Below are 19936 nucleotides of genomic sequence, written 5' to 3' on the forward strand. Positions count from 1 at the left end.
GAAAACTGCTTTAGGCCACAAACACTTGTTCTCCTTGCCAAGAAAAGAGGCATCTCTAGCCAAGAATAATCCTGTTTTATAGGACAAATTCATTTGTAAAACACTGGGGACAAAATACTTTCAATGATTGCAAGATGCTCTCTGTTTTTTTTTTGGGGGGGGGAGGATGGGAAGGAAAGAGATAATGAGAGTTAATAACTTGCTCAGGGTCACACAGCTAATAAGTATCTAAGACCAAATTTGAATTCAGATCCTTCTAACTCCAGGGCTAGTGATCTAACCCAGGGCTTCTTAAATTTTTTCTACTCATGACCCCCTTTTCACTTGAGAAATTTTTTTACATGACAGATATATGAGTTATAAAATAAGTTTGTAAATCAAATATTTACTAGTAATAAATCATTTCTCAACTCCCACATTTAGTTACACAATCCTGTATGGGGTTACAACTCACAGTTTAAGAAGCTTTGCTCTATCCACTGTGCCATTTACCTGCTGTTCTTTCTTTTTACTATATTTTCCCAGCAGAAAGATGACATATCATAATGGCCTCAGAGTCAGAGAGTCCCAAGTTCAAGTTCGTCTGAGACATTAGGCTGTGTGACCTTCTTAGTGATCCAGGCAGCTCTCTAAACTTCTCCAAATTCTTTGAAATAATGACTCTAAATAAATTTTAGAGCATCAGAACACCACAAAAGATGAAGTAGGATATTTTTCCTTCTGAAAACATCTTGGAAGGTGAGCAGAAAAGGTCTGTGATACTAGATTGGGAGTCCAGCATGTAATCCCAGTGCAGGTTACACCAGAACAGCTCTAGGCCAGGCCCCAGCACCAACAAAGCAGGACTGGTTTAGGGATCTCTGAATCACCGGCAGTATAGCGATTTCTAGACCTCTCAGTCCAGGGACACGAAAGATGATTTGGAAGGTTGGCAGAAAAAGTAGGTTGAAAGGACCTTGGGAAAGCAGCAGACCAGGAGAAGGTGTGGGCAACAGTGGCAGGGGTAAAATTCTATAGGGCCTCAGCCCACAGGAGCTGAAGAAGGATTCTGTTGCTCTAGCATCCTAGATCTTACAGCTACAGTGGATTGGGGACACCCCTAACAGTTCCAGGGAAGAAGAGTGTGGTCCGGCTCCCTAGAAGGATCTCTGAAAATAGCAGCACAAAAATCCCTGAAGCTTGGGGCAGTGCTCTCTCCACCTGGAAACAGAGTTCTATTTTAATAAAGAGTTAAAAGCTGAGCAATAGGTTGAGAAAATGAGCTGACAAGAGAAAGAGTTTCTGACCATAGAAAGTTACTCTGGTGACAAGGAAAATCAAAACACACACTCAGAAGATAACAAAGTCAAAGCTCCTACATCCAAAGAAAGCCTCCAAGAAAAAAAAATAAGATTTGTTCTCAGGCTATGGAATAGCTCAAAAAGGATTGGAAAAATTAAGTAAGAGGGATAGAGGACAAATTAGGAATAGAATTGAGAGTGGTGCAGAAAGAAATACAAAAGACAATGAGGAGAAGGGTGCCTTAAAAAGCAAAATTGGCCAAATGAAAAGGGAGGTACTTTGTACTTTTCACTGAAGAAAACAATTCCTTAAAAATTAGAATTGAGCAAATGGAAGCTAATGGCTTTACGAGAAAATAAGATACAATAAATCAGAACTCCCAAAAAAGGAAAAAATAGGGGAAAATGTGAAATATTGCATTGAAAAAACAACTGACTTGGAAAATAGATTCTGGAGATTTGATTTAAAAATTATTGGTCTACTTGAAAGTCATGATCAAAAAAAGAGCCTGGACATCATCTTTCAAGAAATTGTCAAGAAAAACTGGCCTGATAATCTAGAATCAGAAGAGAAAGTAAAAGAATCCATTGATCACTTTTTGAAAGAGATCCCCAAATGAAAACTCCCAGGAATATTATAGCTGAATTTCAGGTCAAGGAAAAACTATTGCAAGCATCCAGAAAGAAACAATTCAACATAGTGGAGCCATAGTCAGGATAATGTGTGATTTAGCAGCTTCTACATTAAAGGACCAGAGGGCTTGGAATGTGATAGTCTGGAGAGCAATGAAGCTAGGATTATAACCAAGAATCACTTACCCGCAAAATTGAGTATAATCCTGCAGGGGAAAAGGTAAAAAATTCAATGAAATATAGGATTTTCTTTTTTTATTATAGCTTTTTATTTATAAGACTTATGCATGGATAGTTTTTCAGCATTAACCCTTGCAAAACCTTCTGTTCCAACTTTTCTCTTCCTTCCCCTCACCCCCTCCCCTAGATGGTAGGTAGTCCAATACATGTTAAATATGTGAAAGTATATGTTAAATGCAATATATGTATACAGAAATATAGGATTTTCAAGCATTCATGATGAAAAGACCAGAGCTGAATGGAAAATTTGATTATCAAATATAGGACTCAGGAGAAGCATAAGGAAGTAAGCAGGAAAGTGCTATCATAAGGGATTTAATAAGATTTATCTGTTTACATTCCCACATGGAAGAATGATACTTATAAGTCATCAGAACTTTCTCATGATAATGGCAATTAGAAGGAGTATCTATAGATAGTGAACACAGGTCTGAGTTGAATATCTTTTTTTTTATTTTATTTAGAATTTTTCTTTTCACAGTATATATGCATGAGTAATTTTTTTTTACAATATTATCCCTTGTATTCATTCCTCCAAATTATTCCCCCCTCCCTCCATTCCCTCCCCCTGATGACAGGCAATCCCATACATTTTACATGAGTTACAATAAAACCTAGATACAATATATGTGTGTAAATACCATTTTCTTGTTGCACTTTAAGTATTAGATTCCGAAGGTGTAAGTAACCTGGGTAGATAGACAGTAGTGCTAACAGTTTACATTCACTTCCCAGTGTTCCTTCTCTGGGTGTAGTTGTTTCTGTCCATCATTGATCAACTGGAAGTGAGTTGGATCTTCTTTATGTTGAAGATTTCCACTTCCATCAGAATACATCTTCATAAAACATTGAAGTGTACAGCGATCTTCTGGTTCTATTCATTTCACTCAGCATCAGTTGATGTAAGTCTCTCCAAGCCTCTCTGTATTCCTCCTGCTGGTCATTTCTTACAGAACAATAGTATTGAATATCTTTTTAATATGAATATATTTTTAAATGAAATTAAGATGTGAGAGAGGAATATGCTGGAAAAAAGGGAAAGAGAGAAATGGAATAGTGTAAATTATCTTCCATAAAAAAAAGACCAGAAAAATATTTTATAGTGGAGGGGAAGAAAGGAAGGAGAGAGGGAATGAGTAAACCTTATTTTTATCAGAATTAGCTCAAAGAGAAAATAACATACAGGCTCAATATGGGTATAGAAATCTATTTTACTCTGCAGGAAAATAGGAAGGGAATGAAATATGAGAAGTGGGGAGATAAAAGAGAGGTCATAATAGGGTCAGGGAGTGGCCAGTAGAAAAACACTTTAGAGGAGAGACAGGGTAAAAAGAAAGATAGAATAGAATAAATTGGTGGGGAAATATAGTTAGCAATAGTAATTGTAAAAAAGAATTTTGAAACAAGTTTCTCTGATAAGGTCTCATGTCAAACATAGAGGAAATAGAGTTAAATTTATAAGAGCCATATATCCCAATTGATAAATGATCAAAAGAATGATCTATGCCCAAAGGGCTATAAATTCATGCATATCCTTTGACCTAACAATACTATTACTAAGCATGAATCCCAAAGGAGATTTAAAAAAAAAAAAAGGAAAAGGGACTATATTTACAAAAATATTTATGGCCTCTCTTTTCAGGGCAAAAAAAAATGGAAATTGAGGGGATGCCTATCAGTTGGGGAATAACTGAATAAATTGTGGATTATGATGTGATTATGATGGAATGCTATTGTTTTATGGGAAATAATAAACAGGATGCTCTCAGAAAAAACCTGGAAAGTCTTCCATGAATGCAAGCAAAGTAAAATATACTGTGTACAAAGTAATAGCAATGTTTTGGGATGATCAGCTGTGAATAACTTTGCTAGTCTCAGCAATATGATGCTCCATGACTTTGTTGAACAACTTATGGTGAAAATTCTTATCCACCTTCAGAGAAGGAACTGATTGAGTCAGAATAGAGATTGAAGTACATAAAAAAGGAAAAATTGCTATAATTACTGCCAAAGTCCTTTTCTCCATCAATTTCCCATTTTCAGGCATCAAGTTGGAATTATTTTCATTGCACTTCATTTTTGTTGTTGTTATTGCTCAGAATGCCACTGAATTCAAGTCAAGGAATATCAGCTTGTGAAGAATTGAAATTAAGGATCTTCCAAAGAGTAATATAGAGATTCATGGAGAGTATGGACATGTAATGTTCAGGCTTGCTTTCTGTCATATTCTGACCCAGTCTCAGTCTGATCCAATCAACTCAAGCAGCCCAACAGTCTGCCAGTCTCCCCCACAGTAAGGGAGGCATGAGAGCCACCACGAGGCTAGTCAAAGAAAGAACATCTGTCTTCCAGTCCTTCTTAGCCCTTATATACCTTATTGTAATTACATCACTACAGCATGTTGATTATGTGTGAACTAGAGAACCATTACATCACCATGCTAAGTACTAAGTATATATGTGAAATAGAGAACCATCATCTCATCAATTCCACTGAGTTTCAAGGATACTTCTCCAGAGTTCCAGCCCTCTACATGAGCAGGTTACAGCAATACATTGATTAATTATTTTTGGTCAAATTATGACTTTTCATTACCGCATTTAAGGTCTCGTTGGCAAAGATATTAGAATGGTTTGCCATTTCTTTCTCATTTGACAGCTCCTTTGACAGGTGAGGAAATTGAGGCAAGCAAGGGTGAAGGGACTTGCCAAGGTCATACATCTAATATGTATCTGAGGTCAGATTAGAATTCAGGTCTACCTGACTCCAGTCCAGGTGCTAAGCTATCTAGCTTTCCATTGTATAGAATAGAAAAGTACAAAATCTATGACAAAGTAACACAAAGTAAGTTCAAGAGGAAAAGAAAGTACTAATAATAGGAGAGATCAGAAAGAGCTTCCTGGAGGAAGTAGCATCTGAGCTTTTGCTTTTAAGGAACCTGGGATTCTGTGAAATAGAAAAGAGAAGGTAGAAAGGCATGTATGAGGAGCAGCCTAGGGACTAGTCTGCCAAGGATGGTGCATGAAGGAAAGTAATAGAAAATGAAACTGCCATGCTAGGTGGGCATCTTTACATGCCCTCAGGCTAGGGATTTGTATTTTAACCTGGAGTATGAATTTAAATCTGTATGTATGTATATCTTTTCATGTATATCTTTTTATGCTGGTTATCTTTGTAATCCTATGTAGTTTATGTATTTGTAATTCCAAGAAGGGGTACTGAGGCTTACCCAGACCGTCCAAGGGGCTGTGTCACCAAAAAAGTTAAGAACTCCTGGGCAACTTTTTGTAGTGGCAAGAAACTGGAAACTGAGTGGAAACCCATAAGTTGGAGAATGGCTGAATAAGTTATAGTACATGAATGCTATGGAATATTAATGTTCTATAAGAAACAATCAGCAGGATGATTTCAGAGAGACCTGGGGAGATTTTCATGAACTGATGCTAAGTGAAGTGAACACAATCAGGAGATCATTGTACACTGCAATAGTAGGATTATACAATGATAAATTTTAATAAACTTAGCTCTTTTCAACAGTTAGATGATTCAAGGCAGTTCCAGTGGTTTTTTGATGAAGAGAGCCATCTGTACCCAGAGAAATATGGAGACTGAATATGGATCACAACATAGTATTTTCCTTTTTTTGTTGTTGTTTCATTGCATTTTGTTTTCTTTTTCCTTTTTTCCCTTTTTGATCTGATTTTTCTTGTGCAGCATGATAATTGTGGAAATATGTATAGAAGAATTGCACATCAATATATATTGGATTACTTGCCATTTAGGGGAGGAAGTGGGGAAAAGGGAAGAAAAAAATTAGAATACAAGGTTTTGTAAGGGTGAATGTTAAAAATTATCCAAGCATATATTTTATATAATATATATATATATTTTAATTAAAAATTAAAAAAAAAAACGATTCCTGGGCAAGAGACAAGAGTGAGCTGAATTGAGAATTAGAGCATTGTCTTTGCTCTCAGGCTTGGCTTTTCTTCTCTGACAGGAGAACAATTCCTAGCATTGCTTCCATCTTTTTTCTGTCTGGCCAGGAGGGAACAGCCCCTCGGTCCTTCTATGATATTCTCTCTCTTAGAAGAAAGAGATCCTTGTTAGTCTTCCCTCTCCCTTCACTTCCCTAGGGTTGAATAGAAGACAGGAAATTTGTCCTTAGTCTCTTATTCTTCCCCTTTCTCCATCTCTCTTTTTCTCTCTGTCTGTCTGTCTGTCTGTCTGTTTCTCTTTCTCTCTCCTTTGTCCTTCTCCTTTTCTCTCTCTTTCCTGTCTCTCTGTCTTTCTGTGTCTCTGTCTCTGTCTCTCTGTCTCTCATACAAGTCCTTCTAGGAACAACCATTTCTGCAGTATCTCTACACAAGCCATGCTCATATGTGACATTTAAGGCCCCCCCACCTCCAAAGAATAAATAAGAAAAACTAATGGGGAAAAGTGGAGCTGTTAAAGAACTGGGGGATACCTCGATTGCTCCTTGGGCTCAGGACTTGCCAATCATCTCTGCCCCATGAATGCTGAAGGCCAGAGGGATTCCTTAGTCAGGAAACAGGAAGACCTTGCTGGTGGCCAAAGAGAATGTAGGCTGCCAGGCAGCAAAGGGAAGAAATTTAAAGGTGTCAGCCTTGGGGGCCATGAAGCTGCTAGAGGGATGAGGCTCTCCTGAAAGCGTGAAAGGACAAACCCTGGAAGAGAGGCTAGTTCAGATCCTGACTGTCACTAACTAGCTGTGTGAGTCTAGCCTGATCCCTCACCTTCTCTGGCCTCAGTTTTCTCATCTGGCAAATGACAGGGATTAGAATTATTATCTAAAGCTTCTTCTAACACTTGCATTCTATGGATCCCCCAAAGGGTTCCAAGTAACTAACAAGGAGAAAAGGAAATGGACCAAGGTCAAAGCAGTTCTTTCTTGGAAATCTCCCAAAAGGCAAAGCTAGGAATTGTCAAGACAACCTGAAACCCAAGCTTGAATCTTTGAGGTCAGGGAAGGAAGCACCTGTCCTCTGAAGGGCATACAGGGAACAGGCAGCTGCAGGACAGAAGCCTGGGGGGCTGACAGCAAGAAGCAGGTTCTGGGAGGGAGGGTGACCCCCTGAATCTCCTTGAGGCCCTCGGCCTCTCTCGATGTCTGTTTGGGCTCCACATTGTTCAGAAATCCAGTTTAATGTCCAGGGTTGGACTGGGTTGCTCTGTTTTGTTCACCTTGGGCGTCTGGTAAGCCATCCTCCCTCAACATTATAGCCCTGAGTATCCTGAGATTTTCTTGCCTCCTGGTCATTATAGGGGAGAGAGGTACTTGAGTATGAATGGTGGTGTGGGCAACTGGTTTTTTCTGGAACCCTGAGAGCCATAGAAACCCGTAGAGTCAGAGCGGAGATCGGGTAAGGGAAGATGGGGCTGTCTGTGGCCAGGTAGCCCCTCTTTTCTGGGGGTGCCTTGGACGGTGAGTGGAACCAGGGTGAGGTAATCGGGGTTCGGGCTCAGGGTGCTGACCTCTAGGGATTATATTTCTTCTTGGCGATAGACCTCTCCCAGCTCAGCACCATGGTCCCCTACCTGCGGATAGCGGCAGGACCACCTCAGCTCCCCCAACAATGCACAAGTCCATCTCCGTCTGTTTCTGTAGCCCTGGCTCAGACTCTCCTGGGAGGTTAAGCGTCACTGACGCCCCTGAGGGAATGAGCTCCTTGGACAGCCAGCCGGCCCTCCCTCAGGAGAACTGCACCCGGCCGGTTACATCCACAAGCCGCTCCCCTACTGCGTTCGCCCCAGGCCCTAGAAATGCTCGTTTCGGCTCTTGTCCCCCCAAACACACACTGAGGCCATAGTAATGGAGAAGCTGCTTTTATTTACGAAGTGGGTGAGTCAAGGATCCAATCCGAGGCCCTGGGTGCTGGCCCATTTCTCCTCCCCTCCCCCCGACCCCGCCCCTGCCTCAGCCGAGATCCCCCAGGTGGTGGGGAGGGGGTCTCTGCCTGTAGCAGACACTTTCCGGCCCCCAAGTCGGATGGCGTCTAGAGCTGAGGGTCACTGGCCGGGACAGGGAGCCCGCCTCGCCACGACTCCTGAGGTGGACTGCAGACGAGGGCTGGTGGTCCAGAGAGGGGCAGAAAAACACAGCCAAGTTCCCCGGCTAACAGCCCGCACAGGCGGCGAAGGCACAGATCTCACACGAGTGCGAGTCCTCAGCGATGGCTCCTACGCAGATAAGGCAGAAAGCGGGCTCTGGGGGCTCTCGCAGCATCCTCTCCTCCCTCCCTCCTCCCCATCCCCGTCGTTCCCCCAGTCCCCGGCTTAGGCCCCGGCATTTAACTCATCCTCTCCCCCAGAGCCACTCCGGCCAAGAAGCTCCCATCCGGGGCTTCCTTGGGATTAAATGGGGGGGAGGGCGGAAGGCGGCGCGAGGCGCCCTAGTTTCTACCCCAAGCGTCTCGGTACAAATCAGGCCCTTCAGAACAGAGCCCCGGAAAACGTTATCCGTCAGAGCAGAGTAGCCATTAACGCAACTACTGCCCGGGCCCGCTCGTCCAGAACCTTTAACACCCAAGAGCGGCCGGCCGGACCTTTACTTCCCAGTCCCTCCAATCAGAGAAGTAAAGCCCCTAAAAGGCGGCCAACCCGAGCTGAGCCTGCGCCAAGCCGGCCTCCGCCTCCCACCAATCAGAGAAAAGGCGACTCGTTTCTCACCCAGTCTTTGGAAAACCTCTCCGGCGTCGGACTGGGCACAGATGGGCTTCAAGTCCTTGGGAAGATCCGGGTTGTTGCACAAGTAGACGTCATAGTCCTGGACCCTCCGGAACCGCGTCCCGCTCTGTTTCAGGTCCTTGAGTTTCTTCACAGACTCCAGCGGGTAGGAGAAGTCCCCATCCTGAAAGCCAGCGGAAGCATCCTTCAGCGTCGTGTCCCGAACTGATCCCCCGGCCCCGCCACGTACGGCGCGCCCCCATTTCCTCCCCGACTTGCTCCACTCTACTCGCGGCAAACTCAGGGACCTTACTCCTGGCAAGGTCCCTGGTTTCCAAAGGGAAGGAGTAAGCTACAGTCTCCTGAAAGGCGACTCCCATCACACCTTGGTAGGGGCCTTGGGACTCATCAAGCTCATCCCTCCCCTTACAGATGAGGAACCTGAGCCTAGAGAGATTTAGTGACTCGAAGCAGTAAGGAGCATGGTCAGGATCTGCACGTGGTCCTGGTATTCCACATTCAGGGCTTTTCTCACTAGGGCTGAATTAAGGTTCTAGGGACCAGTTTAGAAGATCCTGGCTATCTTAGACAAGTTGCTTCTCTCATCCGGGCCTCATTTCCCCCTTTTGTACACTGGTTGGATTTCAGGGCTTCTTAAACTTTCCATTCTCCACCCCTTTTCACAGGAGAAATTTTGGACCCCGGATAGAGAGATATATAAAATAGCTCTACAAATCAGACATTTACTGGTAATAAATCATGAATTCGGGTCCCCCATCTGCGGTCTCCAACCACAGTTTAAGAACTGTGGACTGGATGACTTCGGTTTCTGTCATTTCTAAATTCCGGGATCATCTGATCAAGTCCAGAGCCCCATTTCATATTACCTCCTTTGCAGCCTCCTTGGATACTTGCAAGGATAAGGAGCTCACTATCTTAGGAAGCCGCCCATCCAACAAGTTTGATCTAATAGAGTTATCTCAGTAAATAAGCAGGTCAGTCTCTCTTACACCCAGAGAGAGGGGGAGGGATCCATCCGCACACCCTCACAGAGCCCAGCTCACAGCTGTGCTAACAGCTGCCCTGCCTGGCCCCAGCTTCAGCCCAGGGTCCTGCTGTTGTTTGTGAAGTAATAAAATAAAATAATATCAGGAAGCAGTAATAGAGCGGCAAGATCACTGTTGCTGTCAAGCTGTACCAGGCTGGACCTGTCCCCCTCATCATCCCCCCACCTACACCCAATGGCAAGGTTCTGCTCCTAAACTTTCCTTTCTCTCCCAACTCATCCAGCCCAAGGATTCCCAACTTCTTTCACAACCCTAGGCTTCAGGTTCTCCTCTCCACTCAGGTTCATGAAATAAACTAATCCAGGCCAAGGTATTAATGGATGTAAGATTCTCTTAGCCATAGGTTTACATGCTAAAAGATCCCAAAGGCATAACACATAACACTGAATGAAACAATTTCTTAATGTGTCCTCCCTTATTATCTACTTCCTATCTCTCCAGCTTCACGCAGCTGCAGCTCCAATTTCTGTACTGCCTCTGCCCCCAGGAAAGAACAGCTTCTATTCAGGGCTCTTTCCCCCCTTTGCTTCTTTCTGCCCTTCCTTTCCTTTCCTTGATCAAAGTTAGATGGTGAGCAACAAGAGTACAAGCAGCCTAGCCCTCATTTCCTCTTCTATTTCTGGGGCTGAGCCTAGATTCCCATCTTATCTCCCAGGGCTGAGTACAAGACACTCAACAGTTACTTGAGTGAAATTTAATGGAGTGGAATTGCATTGGGTTTATGGAGGAAGTAATTGCACATCTGATGGGGCTTAAGGGAAAGTAGAGTGAGAAAAGAGACAGATTCAGGCCAATACCTGACTCACTTCCGGATCAGGAAAGGGATCTCTGGGAGAGCAAATGATCCCCTCTAACCTGGGGGCTGAGGGCTCTTCCTTAGGGAATGAGATGACAAAAGTTTGGGAGATTTGGGCTGGAAATGGGTACTGAACACATAACAGGAATCATCCAATGACTGGCTAAGAGAAGAGAAAATGTGATCAAATAGCAGCCCAGGATGCTAAGAGCTCTGGTCAGGACCTGGGTCAGATCCTCCACCTGTGTGATCTTGGGCCTGTTTCTTCACCTGTTTCATGAGAGTTTTTAATTAGATGGTTTCTAAAATCCTTTCCAGCTCTGAATTGATGATGCTATCATGATTTAGTAGCTATCTTTGATAACTGAAGGGCTGTCATGAGAGAGAACCATTGGGCTCCTTGAATCTCTGAATTTCAGAGCTCAGAGGACCTTGGAGGTAATCTGATTCTACCCGCACAAAAAAGAAAGCCTTCTAAGCATCCATGAGAAAAGAGAGAAGTGAAATAGACAGAGGCAGAGCAGGAATTGGACAGAGACGGCTTCCATCTCAACATAAATGCCAGGAAGTAGTGAGCCCCCCATTCCTGCAGGCACATGGGTGATTATGTTGTAGAGAAGTCTTCAGATTTAAGTTGGACTGGATTCCACCCAAATGTCCCTCACCCAGGGCCCTTCCAGTTCTGAGATTTTAGGATTCTAGGACAGTGAAGAAAGTTGGGGCAGGAGGAAAGGGACTCACCTGAACTGTGATGCTGCCAACCAGAGTGGTCAGTCCACAGAGGCACAGAGCGGAGAGGAGGAAGATGTTCATGGTGTCTGAGGACTCCGGTGCTTCTGCTGTGGGCTCTAGCTAACAGCTTTTTAAAGGGTGCTGGGGTTACTGAGTAATCCTATTGTCTGCGTCATTTATCAATCGTACCTGGACCTTATCTGATAAGGGTTGGCTGAGGTGAAGCAAATGGCTGAGAACAGAAGCAGGAAGATCTAGCACCCCCATAACAAAGGCAAGTACCCTCCTTCTCTAGAAATCTCCTTTGTTCCTAACAAGACTGGAAAGTCATCTTCTCATAGAGTGATGGACTCCAAACTCTTTTGATTGTGCACCCCTCCAGCAAATAAATAAGCACATGCCTCCAATATGTGTATATTTGTTTAAATATATGAAGACATATACATAGAAAATAAAAGCATAGGATGAAATATTTGCCCTGGGGAGTGATAGGTGGCAATATATTTTACTTAGGAAAAGAACAACATTTTTAGACCTGTGCTTTAGGAAAATTATTTTGATAGCTGTATTGAGGATGTCTTAGGGAAAAGACTGAAGATAGACCAATTAAGAGGCTATTGCAATATTCCAGGGCAGAGATAATAAAGACCTGAATTAATATCTGCCACTTCTCTCCTTCCAGACTACTCATATTCCTTGAACAAAGTTTTCTATTTTCATCTTTTTGCTCAGAGTCCCCTTCACCTGATATTCTTTTCTTTTGAAATCTTATCCATCTGCCAGTTTCAGTGTCACCTCTTCCATAAAATCTTTCCTGATTTTCAGAGCCAAAACTGAAGTCTCTTGCCTCTAAACTCCTATAGCATTTTATTGATTGCTTGTCTTTGAACTTATAGCATGATTAATATGTAGCACTCCCTCTGAACTCCCTAAATCCATGCATATCGATGAGTTTAATCCCCAAAGTGAAGCTGCTCTAGAGATAACCTGAGAATCTGTGTATCTAACACTATAATTCAGAGCCATTGTCCCTACAAGTGTGCTTCCCATTAAAAGTGATGACAGTAGACAGAGTTAGATGTCAGGAAAGACATTTTTCAGATAGCACAGAAGTTGTAAAACACACTTCCATAAGTTTGAAGCACCCTCATCCACACAGAAGGTGCCCATGAAGAAGAGTGATCTCAAACTTAGGTTATTGTTCAATCATGTCTGACTCCTTTTGCCTCCCTTTGAGGTTTTCTTGGCAGAATCCTGGAATGCTTTGCCATTTCCTTCTGCAGCTCACTTCACAGGTGAGGAAATTAAGGCAAACACGGTTAAGTGACTTGCCCAGCGAATACATTGTCTGAGGCCATATTTGAATGCAGATCTTCCTGACTCCAGGCCTTTATTCTTTCCACTGCCCAAAATAACTAAGTACATACAAGAGAAGATGGAAGGAAATCTGAGAGTAGAAGGGACTACTATCTGCTGAAGGAACTAGGAATAATCTCTTACAGAAGGTAGAATTTTAATGTCTTACAGAAAGTCAAGGAAACTAGTAAAAACAATAGAAATAATGAAAGTTAATCTGCATACATAATGTGTTTTTCACAGTTTCATAATGTTTCCACATATCTCATTTGAACCTCTTGGTAAATCCTGCTACAAATAAGGAAATTGGGGCTTAAAGTGGTTTCAGGTGACTTTTCCAGGATCACACAGGTAGTATGTGAGTAGGCAGAGAATTCCACTCATGGAGAGCACAGCCAGTGCAAAGATGCAGAGATATATTTGAGGAACAGCAAGAAGGCTGGGTCAGACTTGCTTGTAGGGTGTGCAGAGGAAAGTAAAGTGTAAAAGTGCTGGAGAGAAAGGAGCCAACTCCTGAAAAACTTTAAATGCCAAAGAAGACTTTATCTTTGATTCTGGAGGTAATCGGATGGGATTCATTAAGCAAAGGAATGCCATGATCAGACATATCCTTTAAACAAATCTGAATGTCAGTTGAGCTGTTTTTTCTTCTATAATTAAGTAGAAAAGACAGTCAACAAATGTCCCAATCTAATTCCTAGACCATATAGTAAAACACAGAAGACTAAGTGAGCTAAGGGAAAGAATAAAGATCAGGGAGACTGGCAATGCCGGCCACAGACACCAGTCTCTGCTTTTTTGAAGCTGAAGACAAAACAGTGCTTTGGATGAGGATGAAATCTACAGTGAGCTCACTCATCCAGAGAGTTTTAGATCTGAGGTGGTGAGGAGGCAAGAATTAATCAACCATGACCTCCTCTTGAATGAACTTTAAAAGGCAAACCCAACCAAAAATGCACACACACAAACTTTTGGTTTGCAACTAGCACAGGATATGGTTATACTTCTTTTAAAGGAATTTGTATTCATCCATCACAATAGCACCTAAATATACTTGTAAAACAAAGGACATATAAGGGTTGGATGGCATTTCATCATTCTACAGAAGGCATGCTTGCACCAAATTTGCATTTGTTTCTTGGACTGAATAGTGATGCATTATTAAAGGGATGGTTTATGGAAAGTTAGAAACAAAAGTGGTGATCACTCAAATTCATCATGAATGTATTAAAAATCAAGCTATGCCAGATTAATTTCATGTCTTTGATAGACAAGGTCACAAGACAGGTAGATCATGGAAATACTATTAATGTATATACATGGATTTAGGCAGGCACTTGAGAAACTCTCATAATATTCCTGTGAACTATATGGAAAGATATGAGTTGAATGATCTAGGCAAATATATTTGGAGTTCGTTAATCAAACCAAAAGCCATGAAATGACTCTAAAGAACTGTCCTTGGGCCTGTTCTGTACAACATTTTAATTTCTACTTGGGGTCCCACCTGATTTGTAACCCTACAAACACATTCAAATTGTAAAGAATTCTTAATGATAATTTACCTATATGATTCCAGTTAGGAAATCTGGAATCTATGAACTTAATTCAGGTTTACCTATTCACTTACTCATGATGCTGTTAAACCCAGGGCAAGGAACAACTTTGAAATAAAAGCATGTTTAATGAGACAGAATTAAAGTACAAAGCAATAGAAAAGAAGCTCATCCCTGCTTCCAAGTAAGATTTCTTTTCCCTTTTCTCCCCCCATAGTTTAGGACATGAACTCCTCCAAAAGGCTTATAATTTTCTTTTCTCTCTGCAATAGTGTGGATAGCCTTGCTGCTGCTGTCTCAAAATTTCTCTTGGCAGTATTTACTGAATGCTACTTATTGCTTGCCCGGCTGTTCCTCAGAGTTTGTGAAGCCCTTGATTTGAACTGTTCCTGGCACAGTTTGTATTTGCCAGCTTTCCACAGCGGGGATCTCTTTTCTTTGTTCTTCTCAAGATCACACTCTCTGTGCTGAATCTCACAAGAGAAAAACTGCTGCTACTTCTGCTACTTCTCATTCTCTTTTCTGCATAGGTAAGGACCCCCTCGCTCTCATTCCTCAATGTTCCTGAGGCTGGCTTTTTAAAAGCCCTGATCCTGTCTTTGCATGAGAGGTTGCTTAATGGAGAGATTGATGGATTGAGAATCAGAAAAACGTGGCTTCAAATCCTGCCTCAGACACAACTAGTGATCATGGAATCATGGGATTCTCAAAATCTAACTTTTCTCATCTGAAAACAAAGATAGCATAGAACAACAGGGGTTATCTGGAAAATCAATGAAATAATGTGCATAAATTACTTTGCAGAGCAAGAGATAGGTGTGTATGGGGGGGGCTAGATCTATCTGCTGCTGCTTTCTAGAAGGATGGGAATGGGGGAGATGACACCTGGAAGGCTACCTCTTTTCATGTGTGGGAAAGAGGAAGTGGCTCCTCAGATTCAGGTCTCCACCCTGCATAGTGACGTCTTCCCTACTCCTGGGAATGGGAATCAATTCACTTTCCCTTACCCCTTTCCCTCTACCTGGAGCATCTCCAGTCTACTACCTCCCAGGATGGGACTGGAGCCAACACTGGAAAATTTGATATCACAACTAAGATGGGGTCAAGTTGTTTTGTTTTTTCTCTCTAAAGATGAATGGGTGGTCTCATTTGGGCTCTTTTTCTATTATTCCCATTCTCTCTAAAGGGACATATATGTACTAATCTAGCAGGAACTCTAAATGTTAATGATTCTGGAAAAGGTCAAAGTGGGGCGTGTTGCAGCCTTTGCTCCTTCAGCTCAGGAAAAGCCTTTTGCAAATTTGCTGGGCAGCAAAATTTATCCACTTTCTGATCAGTGCTGTCCCACTCTAACCCCCTATACCCAGTTACTCTCTCCTCTGACATTGTGGCTCAATGGAAAAAGTTCTGGACCTGGAGGACCTGGGCACAAATCCTGTCTCTGATGTTTACTAGCTACATAACCTCAGGCAAGTCCTTAACCTCCCTGGGACTCAGTTTCCTCATCTGTAAAATGAGAATGTTGGACTAATTGGCCCTGCTGGTCCTTTTCAAACTCTTCCCAATTTTCTTTCCTGGTTCCCCCTTTTCTTGCTTTCCAATTCCCTGGGTTTTTTCCCCACTTCTCATTCTTATTCCTTTTCTCTTCTCTCTCTTTTTTCTCTTGGTTTGTTTCTCTTTTCCTCCTTCTCTCTATTTTTCTATGACATAATGGCTATAGGTCTAAACTGAGTCAGGAAGACCTGAGTTTGAATTCTACCCATCTCAGATTCTTGCTAGTTTTGTGACCCCCCCCCAAGTCAAATGAATCTCTCTGAGCCTACTTCCTACCCTCATTTGTAAAATGCTTTACCATCACTTCCTAAAAACCAAGAGAACTTCCCATCTCTCCTTGTGAGAATGTGAGTTCCTTGAGAGAAGGGACTGCCTTGCTTTTAGATTCTAAGCTCACCTGGAAAGATAGGTATGAGACACTGGGGTCCTTTTTTTGGTCCTTTTAAAAAACTGAACTGCCAAGCATAATGGGAGGATGCAGCCAATCAGTAGACTGGCCAGGGGAGTAATGTGTACTTCCGGTAGATTCAATTTTGAGGGTCCAACCTGCCTTAGCAAGCTTACTTCCCATTACTCAGCTGAAATCTCCCCACTGCCATGCCGTTGCACAGGCTGTCCTCCACATCTGGATTATCTCTCAATGCACATCTCCATCCACCTTTTAGGATCTCCACCTACATTTTAAGGCAGTCTTCTTTGGCCAGCGTTTCTTTACCCCCAAGAAACTGCTGCTCTTTCTTTTCTCAAATTACCAGATGTGTCTTCTCTGTGTTTATGTTATTTCCTACTGGGAATATAAATTCCTTGAAAACAGGGATAGTCTCCCTTTTGTCTTTGTATCCTTAGTGCCTGGCACAGGTGCTGAATAATAATGTTAACAGTAGCAGGTGCTTAACAAATGTTTGTTGAATTGAAAGCTGTTCTTGGAACAGCCAGAGCACTAGAAGTCTCAGGTCCCACCAAATTTAAAACTGGAAGTGTCTTGAGTGACCATATAATCCAATCCATACTTGTAACATCAAACAGACTTCAGAGGGAAGAAGCTCCCTGGGCCTGGCCTGGGCACCTGGGCCTCAGGGCCAGAGCTAGAACAGGTTATTGTGTTATGATTTGTTCCTTTGTTTACCAGAGCCATCCATGCATGGACTTATGGGCTGGGTCCAGGGGAAAGCAGGAGAGAAGGAGGAGGAGGATGGTCTCCATATGCTTTTCTTATCATTCAAAGCCACCTCTCTCGCAGAGGCAGCACTAAGGATTAGGGGTACAAAAAGTTTTCCCTTCTTCCATCAGCATAAAATCATCTCCCAATTGCCAATGCCCAAAATTATCTCTCTTTCCCACCCCCACCCTTTAGATATTCATTCCTTTGGATTGAACAACACCATCCTTCATAATTGCTCTTCACTGATACAAACTCCTTTGGGAAAGGGAATGGATTCAATGCCCCCATTTCCCTTTGATATTGGGAATAAATTTATTAGATACTTTCCTCCCTAAAGGAAGGGCTCAGGGACAACAGAGGGAAGTGGGACTTGGGAATATGACTAGTGCTGAGAAGGGAGAGGAGAAAGAAAAAAGGTAGACATTGAAGACAGATGGGGAAATACACACATGAACATACAGACACACACAATAATTACAGTTATGTAGAAAGAGAATAAAAGTAGAAATCAGGGAGCCTTGACCTGGGAGTCTGGAGCAGCAGAAATGATTAGGATACAAGATAGTAAGTATCACTTAGATGACTGGGGTGGACAAGGGAAGGCTCCCCAGAAGAGGCAGGATTCAAGGTAGACCTCCAAAGGTTGGCAGAATTTCAGTAAGAGGGGGCAAAGAGTGGTATTCAAGGTTGAGGACTTTGGGGAGCAGATATCAACCACAAGAACCTGAAGGGCAGGGTCAGGATTAGTGTGGGGCCCAAATGAGCTGGAACTGATGGTTTGGGCAGGACAGTAGTGGGAAAGAAGGCTGGTGAGGGACAGCAAGGAAGGCCTTCAGATCATTTTGGCTTAGAAGTATTTTTCAAAGAATTCCTAGATAGTTTGTCCCTGACAAGGGCAGCCTCTCTGACGTGGGAAACATTTCATAATAGCTAGGTTTTAATACTGGTTCTGCCTTTGGCTTCCTACTCGTACTTGTATTCTTTGGGCATCAGTTATGTTTTCTAAGAGATGACATCCAAGTTTGCTATGATTTTCCAAGATCTAAGTGTCTAGCTGGTTTGTTCACTGAATTAGATTCTCAAGGTTGGAAGGGTGTAATGTTCTCTTCTCTAAATTATAATCATTCTCTGGGAGCAGATTTCTTGGGGAGCTTCTGGAGGCAACCTTAGTTTCAGTTCAGTATCATCACCTCAAATGCAGCCAGGAGTTAAAGTCCAAATCCTTTATTGTCTCTTCTAAACTCTTATCTCCTTCACTTGGGCCCGGTTAGCTTTCTTAGAGGCCTTCCTCTCTCCTTAGTTCCCAAGAGCTCTTGTCTGAATGTCTCCAGCCAGAACAAAGGTGGAAATGGGAATTAATCTTGACTCTGCCTCCAAGAGTGGGATTGTGGGAAGCCAATCCTAGTTGTGAATCTCCCAAAGTTCCCTGAAGTTCTCCTTGGCTGAAGTCCTCTCCCAAAGTTCTCCAAAGTTCTGAGAGCTTCTTGCTTATATGGTGCACACTGAGTATACACCAATCATTATATCATGAGGAAACCATTATTTGTTGTAGCGTTAAATCAATGCTAAACTAGATTTAACCATTGTCTCCTCAATTCCACCTTGTTTCAAGTTCTGGCCCATAACATCTCCTTGTAGGGTCAGATCAATCATACTGCATTAGATAATTATTGTCTCTATTCATTCCAGTGACTTAGCACCTTGTAAGAATTCTAACAGAAGGGTCCCACAGGCCTTCTAATCCGATCCATCCCGAACTAGAATCCACCCCTACAATAAATATTTATTGCGTGCATACCATGTTCCAGGCACTATACTAAGCTCTAGAAGGACAAATAGAAGGCAGAAAGAAAGTTCCTGCCCTCAAGGAACTTACATTCTAATAGGGAAAGAGAACTGAAAGGGGGGTCAGAGGGTAGGGAAGGTCACCAAGTTGGGGTATGTGGCAAAGCACAAATTGAGTCAGAGATCAGATGGAAGGAGAATGAAACATGGCTTGCTTTCAAATGAAGATCCTAGGAAGATCTAGCCAATCAGAAGTGGCCGGAGAAGTGGCCAGAGGAGTAGCTGGTCCTTCCAGGATGAGAAATCCAGGCAGGGGGAGGATGCTATGGCATGGCACAGGAAGACCAGACAAGGAGTGGAGTCCAGGGAAGGAATGAAGGCTCCAACTTACCTCTTGCCAACCTCTAGTCACTGCTTTTGGTAGTGCTTTCTAGGACCCAGCAAAACAAGTCTAACTTCTTGGGTCCTCTCTCCCTGATAGTCTCTCTTTAGGGTGTCTGTTTAGGTGGATGCCATTCCTATCTGAGAAACAGACATTCCCCATTCATGTTTGTCCTTAGCAGCTGGTGAGACCAAATTTTTGGAGGGGTTAGTTTTCTTGCAGCAGGCTCTTCACGATGTCCTACCTGAAGAGGAGCCTCCAAAGGACCTCACCATCGACAGGGAATCCCTAGCCTGGTCCTCATGTTAACTGGGGAAAAAAAATCCTCCCTTGAGATGTCTGCCGGCTAACTGTTGTTCTTTATCCCTCCTCCCATTTATGGTGGCTAGAAGGTTGCTTACAATAGGTGGCTCCCCTTCTTTTCTTCTTACTCTCTTAACTCTTTATGGTCTAGCTTTGGCCGTCATCATTCCCCTGAAGCTGCTCTCTTCAGTTACCAGTGCTCTCTTCATCGCCAAATCCAGTGGTCTTTTCTCAGTTCTCATCCTCCTTGACCTCTCTTTGCTACAGCTTCTCCTTGATATCCTGGGTTTCCATGACTACTCTATCCTTGGTTCTCTTTCTGTCTGACCTATCCTTCTGTCTCCTTCACTGAATCATCACCTCCCTCATGCTCACCAATGGTAGGGTGTCCTGAGCTTTCTCT

General features: G+C 42.8%; 1 protein-coding gene across 1 annotated transcript; it reads right to left on the minus strand.

Annotated features, from left to right (window-relative positions):
• Window positions 1–7984: 7984 nt before the first annotated feature.
• Window positions 7985–11537, minus strand: GUCA2A (guanylate cyclase activator 2A). Its single transcript, XM_074297617.1, has 3 exons — window positions 11445–11537; window positions 8844–9024; window positions 7985–8354 (listed from the first exon to the last, which is right to left on the minus strand). The coding sequence occupies exons 1-3, from the start codon at window positions 11514–11516 to the stop codon at window positions 8290–8292; spliced, it is 318 nt and encodes a 105-aa protein (XP_074153718.1). The 5' UTR covers window positions 11517–11537; the 3' UTR covers window positions 7985–8289.
• Between the last annotated feature and the right edge of the window lie 8399 nt (window positions 11538–19936).

The sequence above is a fragment of the Sminthopsis crassicaudata genome, chromosome 3 (genome assembly GCF_048593235.1).
Source record: "Sminthopsis crassicaudata isolate SCR6 chromosome 3, ASM4859323v1, whole genome shotgun sequence".
NCBI classification, from domain to species: Eukaryota; Metazoa; Chordata; class Mammalia; order Dasyuromorphia; family Dasyuridae; genus Sminthopsis; species Sminthopsis crassicaudata.

Excerpts from the sequence above, each read along its gene's own strand:
- GUCA2A (XM_074297617.1), bottom strand. The coding sequence starts at position 11,516 with ATGAACATCTTCCTCCTCTCCGCTCTGTGCCTCTGTGGACTGACCACT. Across the intron at positions 9,025-11,444 it reads TTGGCAGCATCACAGTTCAG|GATGGGGACTTCTCCTACCC; the intron begins GTGAGTCCCTTT and ends GCTGGCTTTCAG. Across the intron at positions 8,355-8,843 it reads AGAGGTTTTCCAAAGACTGG|GAGCCATCGCTGAGGACTCG; the intron begins GTGAGAAACGAG and ends TTATCTGCGTAG.